Source organism: Myiozetetes cayanensis, unplaced genomic scaffold (assembly GCF_022539395.1).
Source record: "Myiozetetes cayanensis isolate MyiCay16 unplaced genomic scaffold, myiCay2020 scf1, whole genome shotgun sequence".
NCBI classification, from domain to species: Eukaryota; Metazoa; Chordata; class Aves; order Passeriformes; family Tyrannidae; genus Myiozetetes; species Myiozetetes cayanensis.
Genome location: NW_026086604.1, coordinates 119,139,124 through 119,154,196, shown reverse-complemented (window position 1 = coordinate 119,154,196; position 15,073 = coordinate 119,139,124). Strand labels below are relative to the sequence as shown.

The 15,073-nt window shown below is 43.7% G+C and overlaps 1 protein-coding gene across 3 annotated transcripts; it reads left to right on the top strand.

The window, feature by feature from the left end:
• The first annotated feature begins 137 nt into the window (after window positions 1-137).
• Window positions 138-10,182, top strand: NUP42 (nucleoporin 42). Of its 3 annotated transcripts, XM_050329523.1 has the most exons (10): window positions 138-536; window positions 1,429-1,505; window positions 1,995-2,073; window positions 3,174-3,261; window positions 5,134-5,383; window positions 6,067-6,161; window positions 6,478-6,554; window positions 8,411-8,497; window positions 9,264-9,348; window positions 9,487-10,182. In XM_050329523.1, exons 3-10 carry the CDS (start codon window positions 1,999-2,001, stop codon window positions 10,095-10,097), a joined length of 1,368 nt encoding a protein of 455 aa, XP_050185480.1. In that variant the 5' UTR covers window positions 138-536; window positions 1,429-1,505; window positions 1,995-1,998; the 3' UTR covers window positions 10,098-10,182. The 3 variants fall into 3 exon arrangements, with proteins under 3 accessions (XP_050185480.1, XP_050185490.1, XP_050185501.1); XM_050329533.1 differs by lacking the exon at window positions 138-536 and having other exon boundaries at window positions 1,011-1,505; XM_050329544.1 differs by lacking the exons at window positions 138-536; window positions 1,429-1,505; window positions 1,995-2,073; window positions 3,174-3,261 and adding an exon at window positions 3,642-3,808.
• Window positions 10,183-15,073: the final 4,891 nt, after the last annotated feature.

Genomic DNA, 15,073 nt, shown 5'->3' with positions numbered 1-15,073 from the left:
AAGTTGCGCATGGTTTTTCATCTCTGGTCTAGAAGCACAGAATTCTGTAAATGCTTTCAGCCAGTATGATGGTAAATTTCTTCGTCCAGCATAGAAGTCCAACCTGCAAAGCTCTCGGTGTCGTCAACACTGCGTGCCTCTTCTCAGTTCTGGAGAACTATACAAATGATGTCTGGATGTCTGTCCTGCTCCTATGCTAGTTTATTAATAGCTTCATTGTAATTTTGTCACCTCTCTTCTAACTTGCTCGTTTTTTCAGATCTGTTTCTATGAGACTATTGAGTTAACATCAAAAGTTGGTGCTTGCCTACCTGTACCTTGTACCTCACTGGTGCTGTGGATGTTTAGTCTGTTTTAATTTCGAAGGTCCTCCAAATTCTCCTAAGTAGTCTAAATCCTGGTTTTCAAAGTCAGTGCTTCTTTGTAGGCTTCCTCCTGGTTTTCTCCCTCACCCTGACCACTCTGCCTGTACAGACAGGAGTAGATGCGCTCATGGGCTCAATAGCAGTTCCTGCAGCTCCGTTCTTTTTTCAGCAGTAAGTGAAGGCTGTGCGACTCTTTTTTTTTTTTTTTTGTTCCCCCTTCCCTTTCCCTTCTCATAACCACGAAACAAACGTGTCCCTGGTGCCTCCGCTTCTTGAGAATCCTGGCGGGAACTCTGCCCTTTTTGGGCTGGACAGGCTCTTTTGTCGTGTTTGTATCCGCTTTTGAACTCGCGGAGCCCCGTTGTTCTAAGGGTTGAATATTCCTTGGCCCCCAGCGCCCCTCCGGCGGCGCCGCGGGGCGGCCACGCTCGTCCTTCGGCTCCTGCGGGGCTGCTGCCGCCTCGGCTGCGGGAGCGGGAGCGGGGCCCCGCACCGCCGTCCCCGGGTGCCCGAGCGGGACGGGCGGGGGTACGGGGGCCTGGAGGCCGCCCCCAGCCCTGCTCTGCTGCCGGCGGGAGCTCCGGAGCCGGCCGGGGCTGTCGGCAGCGGCCTCCGGTTCGGCACCCGCGGGGCTGGGCTCCGGCGCAGGGACTGCGGGATGTGCCACGAGGCCATGGGAGAAGCGGCTCGGGAAACTTTTCTGCCGGGAGCAGCGAGCAAGTGTCCAGCAGCTGCGTGCTGTGGCTGGTGAAAGCTGCTTCCGTTCCCACCGCCTCTGGGTGTTTGGGAGCTTCGGGAAGGCGAAGGACACGACGGCGAGTCGAAGGGCTGCAGTGATGGCACGGCAGGAACACGGCTGCAGCCGCTTCTCTTTATTCCTGTCGAAGGAGGGTGGTGTTTCGCCAGCTCATTTTGGGCGTTCACACCTGTGAAGTTTGATAATGAATCCCTTGTGTGTCTCCAAAAGACCATGTAATAACGGCCCATTTATTCGTAAATAGGGAGAGCAATTGTAAGTATGAATCTGTTTTCTTGGAGGTTTTGACTGCTCCTATCCTTGCAGGCTTTTCGGATGGCTTGCCAGAAGAGCTGCGTCTGGAGTATTACAACTGCAGAGCAAAGAATATCATTGGGAATTACGTAAGAATTTTTAAAATGCTGACTGCTGTGGACACCATGAGATAGGACTTGTTACTGTTCTTCAGTTTCCTAACTCTTGACTTACTTAGCTCCCAACTCTAGGAGATTATCAAAATGCCATAATATCCTTCAATTCTGGTACACCAAACAGAATGCTGAAACAGCTGCTGGTCTGTATGCTCTGCTATAACATCCTCTTTCTGACTGAGATCCCTGGCACAAATTGTCCTATCTCATCTTACTCTTTATATAAAATCAAAGAAGTTGATTTAAGGGCAGTGGGAGGAACACTTAAGAGGAATTCTCTGTTAATGACAAAAATCTCATTTTCTTGCTTTGAAGTTTCAGGAAAGCCAAAATCCTGTCTTCTTGGCTTAATGAAGTTATTTTTTAATTCTGGATACCTTTTTTCAGTTCAGTTGTCAGATCACTTCTTTTGTATTGAAGTCTTCAGTAATAATGACTTGCTTTTCTTTTCCCCCTTTTTAGATAAATGCTGTTAGTTGTACAGTGGAAAAATCGTCTGCTTCAGTTGAAAGCTTTAAATGCATCTACAAAAGCAGCTTTGGTAAGTGTTCAGGAAAGGCAAAATGTTCCTGTTGTCACCATTGAATGAATTAATTTACACTGATGTTAATTTCAGCTACAAAGACTTCTGAGATATAGCTAATTGTGATGTGCCACCTGGGCATATCCTCCGGAATCCTGAGATCAGTGAATTGCAGGCGGGTATTATAGACCCCTTTAGTTCACTGAGAGAAAAAGCCAGTCTGGACGATTCCATGTTAGCAAGGCAGCAGCTGGATCCCAGCTTTGGAATATTCTCATTACAAACCACATGAAAGGGACCAGAGCTTAGCACAGGAAACTGGATGTGCCAAGAAGAGAGAAGAGAGCGAGTGAAAGCAGTGCCCTAGATGGAGTCACAAAGCACAAGATGAAACAGTAAGAGATGAGAGCGAGAGCTGCAAGAGGTGATCAAGTCATTGACTGACAGGCAAAAATCTATAAACTGTAGCAGATTTGCATTTCTGTTTTCCAGAAAAGAGTGTGTAGAGACTGAAAGCATCTTGTTCATAACTGCAAGAGCATGTGGTCATGATGAAAGTGATCTGTGTCCGACTGGACAGCTCTATTTTTGCTTCAAGTATTTACTGAAAGATGTTATAAGTTAGTATAAGAATTTAGACAACTCAATTCCAATTAAACATTGATAAATTTATTAAGCAAGTGATAATAAAGCAAAACAGCGCTGGGTGGCCTGGAGGGCAAGTGCCCTGCCGAGACACACACCAAAATGTAGTAAATGTTCCTTTTTATACCTTTCCAAGTCCCGAGTTTTTACTGCGGCTGCGTTGAGGCTTCAGTTTGTAGCTCATTTTTAAGTGGTCATCTGGTATTTGTCAGAGATGAAAGGTGCAGTTTCTTATCAGTTGTAAATTTTACTGATACTGATACTTGTTTGTTTAGCAAGATGTCTGCAATTATTTTTACTCATACTTGCTTGATTAACAGGATGTCCATGAAACTTATCTTGTTGAATTATAACAAAAATTCCTTATTCCTTCATACACATAAGATTTTATGAACAAAGTTAACCCTTCTATTACAAAAGACAGTTCCGTTTTGGAATCTAGTGTTCACTTATGTCTTCGGAATTTTTTTCAGCTCTCTGCTTTCAAGAACACGGGCTCTCAAAGACCATCTCCTGCCTTTGGACTGGGAGGACAGCAGACATCAAGCTTTGGGCTCTCAGGTAAGTTCCTGGCCTAAGAACCATTAGACACGAATGTTTTCTGGAGTTTCCCTGCTGCTGTGTTTTTTGAAATGCAGCAGTGGTTTAGTGCGACCGGGGCAGCCACTATTTTTATATTTTTATCACTTCCGTACTAGCAGGCAGCGGCAGCAGTGCCAGCGCCCGGCTCCTTCTCCTTTAAACCCAGTTCCAGCCTTACCACTTCCTCATCACCTGCACCTTGGAATACTGTATTACTGGACGTCTAAAAGAATATTTTATCGTATTATTCCCGCTTGGGCCGCCGCCCGGGCCCCGCCGCCCGCTCTGACGTGACAGGCGCGCGCGCAAGGCGCGCGCCTGTCACGTCAGAGCGGGCGGCGGGGCCCGGCGGCGGCGGCGGCCGCGGCCGAAGCCGAAGCCGGGGCGGCCGCAGCGACCGGGAGCGGGCGGGCCATGGGCGTGTGCCAGTTCTTCCTGCGGGGCCACTGCCGCTTCGGGGAGCGCTGCTGGAACGAGCACCCCCGCGGCGCCGGCCGCGCAGGGGGACCCGCAGCGGCCCCGCAAGGTAACACACCCTCCCACCCACCACCCCCTCTCAGCGCCGCGGGGCGGGGGGGGTTTCGGCAGCACCTTCCGGTTCGTTTCGCTGGCGAAGGGTGCGGAGCCGCAGGTGCCTTGTGAGGAGAGGCTGAGGGGAGCTGCGGGGTTGTTTAGCCTGGAGAGGAGGACGAGGAGGAGGAGGAGGAGCCAGGCGGGACCTTATATCATCTCCGCGACCACCCGAAATGGTGTTGTAAAGCCAGGTTGGGTGGTGGTGGGGCTCGGTTTCTTCTCCCGGGCGACCAGCGACAGGACACAGCTTTAAGCTGAGCCGGGGACTGTGTAGGCTGAGCGTCAGGAAGGATTTTCTTCACGGAAAGGGCGATTAGGCGTTGGAATGGGCTGCCCAGGGAGGTGGCGGAGTCACCGTCTCCTGGAGGTTTCTAAGGGGAGACTGGCACTTAGTGCCATGGTCTGGTTGACGTGGCTGGTGTTGGTCATAGGTTGGACTCGGTGGTGTCAGAGGTCTCTTCCAGTCTACTTGATTCTGTGAGTCTGTGACCGTGGGGTGTGCCACAATGCCACGGGAAAGCAGCTCCAGGAGCTTTCCTGCCAAGAGCAGCGAGAAAGTTTCCAGCATTCTTACGTTGTGGCCAGTGAAGGCTGTTTCTGTTCTTATTTATTGGCTCTGTGTGTCTGGGAGCTTTGGAAAGGCGAGTGACATGATGGGGAGTTGAGAGCTGCAGTGATGGCAGGAACACGGCTGCAGTTGCCTGTCCTCATTCCTGCTGAAGGAGGGTCGGAGTTTGTAACACACATGCACAGATGTGTCTAAGGCCTCAGAACGGAATTCTGGAGCTCTCTGTGCTGCAGCAGAGCAGGAGGCAGGAGCTCCTAATGTAAACACATGATGAGGTAAATTTTTTTCTGCTGGGGTAGTTTCTTCATGAAATGACCTCAAGAAGACTGAAACAGTCTCTTTCTGGGATGCCACAGGTTGTTGGCGCGGTGATCTCATTGAAGGTGTCTTCGCTTGTTATGGCACGGGGGAGGTCAGACTAGATGATTTTTAAAGGTGCCTTCCAACCCAAACTATTCCGTGGTTCCACGTGAGGAGGAGGAATTCCCATTTACCTCTGACTTGTGAACTAGCGTGCATTACTCACTAGGTAAAGCTCACTAAATAATGAGGTTAACTCATTAGGGAAAAAAGCTACATTTTCATTTTAAACTTCTTATTGCCACCGTAAGACTCTGGTTATACTCACAGTTGTTGTTGATGCTCTTTGTTTTGTGTCTTAATGATTAAAAATTTCTCTTGTTTGCTTTCTTGGTTTTTTTATTTGGAAGTTACTAGTGGCAGAGGAGGAGGATGGGGTTCCTCTAACCAGAGATACAGCAATGTTATCCAGCCATCTACCTTCAAGTCTGATACATGGGGTGGCAGCAGAGATCATGGAAGAGGATTCTTTGGCTCCTCTGACTTTGGATCATCCGGCGGCAGCAGCAGAAATGCAGACTTCTCACAGAACAGGTTCTCGGCATTAGTGAACAGTCAGAGCGTTGCTGATGGCTCCAAAGATGAAGAGGAGAGACTTCTGTAAGTTATAGTCCTGTCTTACTGAAAGCATTTAGAATGAACAGTTTAAAAGCTTACTGACTTCCTAGAGATAATGCAGGGAACAGGATCGTGAGGAGGAAGCTGAGACATGTAGAAAGAACCACAGAGAACACAACTTCATTTGGTTCTCTGGAGTGATGCTGGCATGGGAAGGAAGTGATCCGTGTCTGGGACCTGAGCTGGGCAGCTAGACAGGTGTGATACTAATAAGATGGCATGGTATTTAAGTTGTGGGCAGAAAGATAAGGAATGAAACAAATATTTCAGCACTTGAAAATAAAGGGTCAGAGCCCCTTTGGGAAAATGAATTATCTGACTTGGTTTTCCAGACAAGACAACAAATTTTTCTGCCAACAGCAAAACTACTGAAACCTAGTTTCACACAGGCAATGTGTTACAGTCAGTTGAGAATGAACAGCAGATTCAAGGTGATTATAGGGCAAGTGCTGAGAAGCAGCAAGCAGTGTAATTTCCCAAAGAAAACAGGTTTTGGAACTACTTCCCATTACTTTCTTTAAGATTTTAACCGCTTAAGGAAACACTGTTTTCATGGTAACAGGTATTTGATTTTGACTTTGGACTCAAACCAGGCAATTGTTTCTGGTGATTTTGTTTTGACCATGTAATTTCACCTTCATCCGTGGTTTTGCTTTGTTTTGTAGAGAATGTGTAGTAAAAGACATGGAAATTTGGGAATCTTCTGGACAATGGATCTTTTCGTCTTACTCCCCAATGAAAGAAAAGATGAATGTCTCAGGTAGGTAACGTTTTTAATGTTGTTGCGTATTGCTGCTATGTAGGATGTTTCTGTGACTTGCCTACACTGTTGTACCTCTGTGGAACTGTTTGCAAGGTCATGATTTGCCTTGTGATGCAACAGAAAGGAATATGAGATTATGGCAAATTCATATTGGACGCTGACACCTCTGAAATTCTGTAATGGATCTTTCTTTGTGTCTCCGACTGTGACTGACTTAGGACAGACAACGTACCAAGGGCCATTTCTTTGTAGCTGGTGATTGTAAGTATGAATGTGTTTTCTTGGAGGTTTTTAACTATTCCTGTCCTTGCAGGCTTTTCGGATGTCTCACCAGAAGAGCTGCGTCTGGAGTATTATGACAGCAGAGCAAAGAATATGATTGGGAATTATGTAAGTATTTAAACAATACTGGTGTGGACACTCTTTGGGACAGGACTTATTCCTATTCTTCAAATGGCAACTCTTTACTCATTTAGCTCCCAACTCTGGGAGATTTTCAGAATGCCAAAATATTTTTCAATTGCTGTGCACCAAATAGAATCCAAAAATAGCTGCTGGACACTCCTTGACTTAATCTTGTCCCTGCTCTTGTGCAGTATTTGTAGAAGTTACTGGAATGCTGCCTCAAAAATTTAGTATCTCATATGCTATTAGTTTGATTATTATAGCTGGTTGTCTAGTGCTTTAAATAGAAGACTGGCAAAGTTTATTTGACCTTGTTCTTTTACATGCCTTTGTTGCAGGGAACTAATGATGAAAATAGCAGATACTTCTTTTTTAGAAATATGTATGCCTTTGGAAGTAACACATATGTTTTTACATAAAACATCTCTCAATGTGTTTGTATTGTTCCTTCCTCATAGTCCTGTCAGTATCAAGGAAGCTAGCAAAGTTTAATGTTGTGCCAAGAAGGAAATTAGGCTGTTGGAAATTAGGCTGGTGGCAAGTATAAACTAATTTAAGCTAAATTTCACTCTTACTTCTTGTTCTTGGTTCTGTGTTCCAGAAGAAATTGCTGTTGTCATCACTCTGGCTTCATATGTTTAGATTTACCAGAACTGCATTTTCAGAGACAAGAGATACATAATTTTTTAAACTTCAATTAAAATAATAAACCAAAATGATTAAACAATATGCTATGCCTGGCTATTTAAAAATAAATAAATTATGGTCTCACCAAAGTAGTAGATGCAAGTTCACAAAACCCTCATTGTGTAGATGATAACTGTATGATACGGTTCTCTCACAAAATGTTTAAGTACAGCATGTCTTTTCCATGTTTCTATTCTTAAACTGGGTCAAAATGTGAATTTTCTGGTCCGTTGTATAGGCAGATATCTAGTAACATGATCTTCCAGCATGTGACTAGACACAGGAGAATTATTGATGTTTCTGTTGTAAGACTTTTTTTAAAAATTAAGGAATTTGTCTACAAAAACATTATTAATTCTATTCTTAAAGGCATTTTTCACATTAGATGTTTTACTTGTTTAGGTTTTAAGGAAAATTAAATTAGGCCAGGCCTTGAATTAGATGTGTTGCTAAACTTAAACATAATGTTAGGAAATTTACGTTTAAAATTCCTGAAAGGTTATTTTAAGACTTTGCAGTATCTTGTTTAATACTAAATCACAGTTATCAAGACACAGATATTATTTACTGCTGCACTGTTCTGTGCAGTTATCTAATGGAACACATTAAAGGGGTGGATTAGATATTTTAGGATGATACTATTAAAATGTTCTGAATTACAGTGTTTTGAAAGTGGGTATTTTTTTTCTGAAGATGTGTAAAAAGCTAAGGCAAATCTTAGGACTTGAGCTTACTGAGTGAGTGCATAAGTAGACAGGCCGGAAATCAAACAGCAATTAAAGAGTTTGTTCTCATATATTTAAAACTTATATGTCTTATGTCATTTGTTACTTTTTTCCCCAGGTATCTAATTAAGAAGGAGATAGAACTTGGATTTAAAAAACCCCAGAACTTTTTTTTTTTTAATATTATCCCTGTGTAAAGTACAAAGGTTGATTTAAGGGCAATAGTAAGAGAGTTTAAAGGAATTCTCTGCTAAAGACAAAGGTGTCAACTCCTTACCTTGAAGTTTCAGGAGAGAAAAAATCCTATCTTGGCTTAATGAAGTTTCTTTTTTAATTCTGGGTATCTTTTTTCAGTTCAGTTGCCAGATCACTCTTTTTTGTTTTTAAGTCTTCAGTAATAACGACATGCTTTTCTTTCCCCCTTTTTAGATAGATGCTGTCCAACAGTTAGCGGCACAATGGAAAAATCGTCTGCTTCAGTTGAAAGCTTTAAATGCATCGACAAAAGCAGCTTTGGTAAGTGTTAAGCAAAGGCAAAATGTTTCTGTTCTGCGCTAATGTTGACCCTTCCAAGACAGAATCAGAAGACGGGACTGGAATTGCCCTCCAGGCCGTCTTAAGATAAATAGAGTGTTTGGGTAATGCCGGAATGAGGAGTTGAGAGATAGGTGGGAGACAAACCCTTTGGATAACATTTGAAGATAAAAAAAGTCATTGATCCTGGGAAGGTGACAAACACTTCTGAATTGAGATGTTTTTTCAGAAGCAATTGCTTGAGTTAAAGCTAATAAGCAATAATTGGGAAGACAGAGGAAGTGACTTTATTTAAGTGGAGTTTCCATGAAGTGCATTAAAGGTTCAGTAGTATGATCTCAGCCCTTGGTCTGTTCAACGCTGAAAGTGGAGAAGCAGGATTTGGGCTTTAGCACAGGAAACTGGATGTGCCAAGAAGAGAGAAGAGAGCAAGTGAAAGCAGTGCCCTAGATAGAGTCACAAAGCACAAGATGAAACAGTAAGAGATGAGACCGAGAGCTGCAAGAGGTGATCAAGTCATTGACTGACAGGCAAAAATCTATAAATTGTAGCAGATTTGCATTTCTGTTTTCCAGAAAAGAATGTGTAGAGACTGAAAGCATCTTGTTCATAACTGCAAGAGCATGTGATCATGATGAAAGTGATCTGTGTCCGACTGGGCAGCTCTATTTTTGCTTCAAGTATTTACTGAAAGACAGTTCCCTGTTTTGGAATCTAGTGTTCACTTATGTCTTTGGAATTTTTTCAGCTCTCTGCTTTCAAGAACACGGGCTCTCAACCATCTCCTGCCTTTGGACTGGGAGGACAGCAGACATCAGGCTTTGGGCTCTCAAGTAAGTTCCTGGCCTAAGAACCATTAGATACAAATGCTTTCTGGAGTTTCTCTGCTGCTGTGTTTTTTGAAATGCAGCAGTGGTTTAGTGCGACTGGGGTAGCCATTGTAATCTATTTTATCACTTCTGTACTTGCAGGCTTTCCTGTGAGCAGCAGCAGTACCAGTGCCAGCAGTTTCTCCTTTAAAGCCAGTTCCAGCCTTATCAGTTCCTCATCATCTGCAGCCAGCCCTGCTGCCGGGGTCTCTTCTGCTGCCGGTAGCGCTCCTGCGTTTGGGGTGACGTCCTCTCCCAGCGCGCCCCAACCTGTTGGGTTTGGCAGCCCGGCAGCTCCATCTGCAGCCTCCTTCTCCTTCAAAACAGCTGCAACAGCGGGTGGCTTTGGGACTTCTGGGTTCTCGGGCTTTGGCGGTGCCGCTGCTGTGAACTCTTCCGGCACCACCACTCCGCTCCCAGCCTTCGGAGCCTTTAATGCAGCCACGGCCACTTCTGCCTCGCCTTCGAGCGGTGCTTTGTTTGGACAGACTGCCAGTGCCTCTGGACATCCCGTCACCTCAGCGCCTGCTGCGGTCACCAACACCACCACCTCAGAGAAGTTATTTACACCCAAGAGCGAATTATCGGCTGAAGAGTGGCAACAGTTTGAAGCCAAGGAGTTCACCATTGGAAAGATTCCTCTTAAGCCACCCCCATTAGAACTTTTAAACGCTTACGACCTTTTAAGTTTATTCAGAAGTAACATGTTTTGAAATTAAATCAAATACTTCCCTTTTGTTACTTTTTGTTTCTTGAGTCTCTTTTGCAGTAATAAACCCACAATTATAAACACTGGAATATTGTATTTTTTGTAATTTCTTGGTTATTTTGGATGGACTTTTTACATCTAAGATATTAACTGTTGAAACTAAAATAGAATGTTCCCTTCTGTATGCTGTGCTGTGAAATTCTGGGCCAAAACTGTATGAAATAGGCTGTGTCGAAAGAAAGACTGTTTCAGTCAGATATTCACAGCCGACTGCTAGAGAGAAACAGATGCAGTGCAAGATTGGTTGTTGTTGGACAGCCTTGTCTTTTGCCTCTTGAAAGGGTCCATGCAGCCTTGGACGGTTGTGTTTGGAGAGAGAGGAGGGCTCCTGTGTGGTCTGTACCATGCCAGATGCTTCTGTCCCCTGGGAGTCATTTCCCTGTGCCAGTTGATGCAATTCAGCTGTCGTGAGTAGTTGTGCCTGAGGTCACTGTGCCTGTATGAATGTCACACAGCTGGGGGAGGACAGCACTGAAGGCGTTCATCCTGAATAAGGAACTTGTGGGCTGCTATTTTGACACCTGAGATGAAACTTTGCAAGCAGTTGCAAAACTGCCTTTCTGTGAACCTGTGGAATTTTGTTGTCAGGTTCTCAAAACATGATGGGTACACATATTAGCAGTACCTTTTCTGAAGTCATGATATTAAGGTACCCATTTTGTTACTAAGACGCTCTAAAAGCGGGAGTTGGGAATCTTCCAGAGGATGTCCTAGACACAGAGATGGCAAGATCTGGTGTTTTCACAAATGGGCTTCTGAGCATCTGAAAAGGCAGTAGAGAGAAGTGTGATATGACTTACCTAGCAAAAAACAAGCTATATATTTGGCTGCAGAAGTAGAGATAAGTATAGGCGAGAAAAGAAGGGAATAGTATTGCTCTAGGGGGCTCACCAAACTGCAGAAAATAGGCAACAATTTGTTAGACCGAAGGAATTTGTCCCAATATTTGCACTGTGTTGGGTTTTTTCCTGTTCATTCTGTTCTCCTTTGGGTATACTTGATTTCAAAGTAGGTTGCAAGTAAAAAGGAGTTAAATATCTTCCTTTTAGCTACAGTCCTTTCATTTTTCTTAACTTCTCCTTTTTGCAACTGTGTTTTTGTTTGGTATATGGCTGCTCTCCAGAAAGTCATAATATTGTGGTCTGGCATATAAAAACATGTATAGGGTGGCAGCAAACTCACAGATGTCACTTACTGTACCTTGATTTAGAACAGGAAACATGAGGTGACTATCCAAGCAAAGATGTGTAACATGTCCTGATTAGCAGAAAATCTTGGTCTGTGGAATAGGCTCGAACATTTAAGCTCCACGTGATATTTTCAAGTAACTTCCCTTGCTTTGAAATAACAGGATTTATGAGTCACTGAAATTCCTGGGGTGTGGTACAAACAACTAATTTGAAGAATGATTTGAAGTTTTTGTTTTCAAGAGATCATGGATTAATCCCCAGACAGTAGCACTTGAGACTGGCTGCATACAGGAGAAAACCCCTCCACTGCCCCAGCTGAGGAGGCAACCCAGCATGTAACAAATGCTCTACCCTTTTTCCTCCCAGTGATACTAGCAGCACTAGCATCTCAAAATGTGAATTAGCAGCTGATCAGGAAAAAAACAAAAAAAGTAAACCTCAGAGAGCGTTACAATTGTGTCTTAGGAGTTAAGCATCACAGTGGCCACGTGCTCTGTAGTTCCACAATGTGCAGTCTCAAGTGGCATGATAGCTTTACAGTGAATGAAGCAAAATGGACTGCAAATAACCAACTGACTAGATTTAAGCCTCAGAGGATAAGCTAAGGGCATCAGCAACAATAAATTAACCAGTAGGCTGAGGAAAGAAGAGCCTTCACAAATATGCCTGGGAGGGAAATGAATATGAAAACCCTATTAATACAGGAGCACTGAAGGGAGATTGATAACTCTGAAATGGTGGAAATCTGTTTAAAAAATATTTGAAATGAGGGACAGCTGAAAATCAATGAGGATGTAATGCGGTAACTGATAAAAGCAAGTAAGAAAATATTTGTGAAATGTGAGCTTGCTGCAGCACAGTGGAAGTCCAGGCAATTGCTGTACTGGTCAGTGAGGGAATCAGCTAATGGACTTGCTACTGTTCTGGTAAGTGATATCACTTACTCAGGTAAGTGATAGAACACGAGGGATGTGATAGCAGACTGAGGAAATAACATATGTTAATGACCAGAAGTACTCACTTTGTTGGCGGTTACAAATAATTTGAGGAGTTTATAAAGACAGATCATCTGGCTTTCAGTAAGGCATTTGATACAGGCATTTAGGAGGTGTCAGATGTTTATGTGACAGTGATTAGGGTTAGCAATTAATCAGAAACATCTACAAGTGAGTGAAAATTTTTATTTCTAGTCCACCTCCCGTGTCCTAATGCAGAGTATGGAGAGAAACTGGGCAATAGTGGAGGAAGAAAGCCACAGGTTGTATAAGATAGATATCTAATGTATAAGTAGATATCTAATTATATTAGACCTAATATAAGCCAGCAGCTGAAGGAAAAATCTGGACTGCAAGTATTTAGAGAGCAAACTGAAGAGATGAAAGGTGCTGACAGTGAGATATGAAGCTGTGGTGGTTCAGATCAGTAAAATGTAGTTTGAGCTGTAGGAATATCCTACAGCTGCAGTAATGCTGTGCTTAGTTATGGGCATGCAATTGCCAGAGACCTGTGAGATGACTAGGAGGAGATTCAGCAAGCAAGCAAAGCCATTGGAAATGAGAATTTAGGAGGGAACTTAAGAGCTGAATAAGCTCTGCTTGGTGAAAGCAGAGGCTGTGACATGAAATGACTGTCTTATTGAAAGGGTACCCTCTCAGGAAGGAGGAAATGGGACTTTTTAAGGCATTCTAGTAACCACAATATTGTGCTACTTCACAGAAGTCTTAGGAAGTTTCCCACCTGGGAAAGTCCTTTTCTACTTCTGTTAAGATCTGGCCAAGCCAAAACCAAAACGCTAGAACCAAATCCCTACCTGTCAGGATTAACAGTTCATGTTCTCAGAGATGCAGCAGTCAGCAGAAGTGGATCTGGTCCCTTCCCTTTGAACCAAAATACACCAACGTTTGTGCAGAGAGTGACAGGAGTGCAACGCTGAGCATTTGGGGCAGGGAGCTGTGTGTGCCCCCACCTCTCCTGGGAATGATTTAGGGGGCTGGCCATAAAGTGGGACCCTCTCTCCATTGAGTTTAAAGAGGCAGATTAGCTCCCTAATACTGGGAGAGAATATGCCTCCTGGTCTTGAAACCCACACTTAAAACTCTCACTTGCAATTGCCTGGTTTTCCTGTTAAGAATAGCTAAGCAAAAAAAAAAAAAAAAAAACAACAGAGTTGTTCATAGCAGCTCAGCCTTAGGCAATATGCTTATTTAATCTGCAGTGCTGTTGCAAATTTTCAATTTGGTCTGCAGAATAAAGCTAGGCACCTTCTTACAGCACAGTATCACGCAATGGGCTCCTTGGTGGGACCTACCCTCCTGTAAAAGAAGAAAACAGGTCTTAAAATGGAGGGAAGAAGAGCAAGAACAAACAAGACTTAATGTCAGCAGGCTAATCAGCATTTTTGTTTGCTTTGTCTTTCCTTCACAGCCAGTAGGGTTTGTTCTTACCATGTCACATGAGAGACATAAGAAACAAGTTTTATACCTTTCCTTTTCTAATAAGCAGATCTGTTATATTGTTAATTGCATATTAGTCATCAGAAAAGTGATCTGGTATTTCAAAATACCTGTTGTACCCGAATTTCTGTTTTGTTATGGCAGTGGGTTCTTAGCAAACTAAATGCTGTTTAGTCAACATCAAGTAAGGCTTCTGCAAGTCTTCCACAGAGCCTTATCTTTGCAAATCACATGAAATATGCCCATTGCATATGCCCTACAAGTAATTAGATTAGTTCTAATTATACAAAATAGATCCGCCCTTCTGTGTGAATGAAACAAGTAACATTTGCGTGTGTGCATGTAAAACCACGTCATGTCACTTTTAAACTGAGACTAATGAGGTAGAGTTTTGATCTCTGATAGCTTTGCTTTTCTGTCTACCCAGTTCTGTTGTTGTTTTTCTCAGTCTCACAAACATCTGTGCAGCTCTGGCTTGTAATGCCCTCTGGTATTAAGGCACTCTTTATAGGCACAGGAGATCTTTAGTAGTTTACCTCTGCAAGTATGGGCTTCTCTTAAAGTATCTGTAACGATGAAATAGAAGTAAAATAAGATAAAGCTGAAGCAGTTTGTAACCATGGGTTGCATTACAAAAGATAAAAAATAATTAGAAAAAGGAAAAACCTGGTATCACTTACTGTTTCTGTATGATAAATGGACAATAGATGAGGTGGACAAAAGAGGGCCTTCAGCATTCTCCCATAGCCTGTGTGCTTGCTCAGAAGCTCCCACAGGACTGGGGACCAACAGGTCCTTGCAAAGTGAAGCACTACTCGAACTTCACCCTAGGAGCTTGGCAGAGCATAAAAGAGAGACCCAGCCTGCAGGCAGATCTGCCAGCCTGGAGATAAGGCTGCCTCAAATTTTACTGCAGATCCTCCTGCCTGGAGTCTGCTTCAGACATCTCTCTCTCTCTCTAACCTACCTTCCTGGAGACTAATGTCTTTACTCCCTGCCCTGTGTGCCTCCCACTCCCCTGCTTTTGCATACAAGGAGGCATGACTCCCTTGGCCTCTCCGTGCAGGTTTTGCCGATGAAAACGGCCACCAGAAACCCTTCTTCTCCAGAAGTCTGTGCCTCTACCTGAAGCCTACATGGGAATTCACATGATGTCGGGACACAGTACTCATGATTTGACACCTCCAAGCCAGCCCACAAGCAGAGCTGTACATCACAGGTGCTGGTGGACCTTCAGCATGACCTGTCTTTCCAGCTGGTGCTGTTTCAAGGTTCTG

Coding starts and splice junctions, on each gene's coding strand:
- NUP42 (XM_050329523.1), top strand. CDS start 1,999: ATGCTGTTAGTTGTACAGTGGAAAAATCGTCTGCTTCAGTTGAAAGCT. Junction 5,384..6,066: donor GATGAAGAGGAGAGACTTCT/GTAAGTTATAGT, acceptor TTTGTTTTGTAG/AGAATGTGTAGTAAAAGACA. Junction 6,555..8,410: donor AGAATATGATTGGGAATTAT/GTAAGTATTTAA, acceptor CCCCCTTTTTAG/ATAGATGCTGTCCAACAGTT.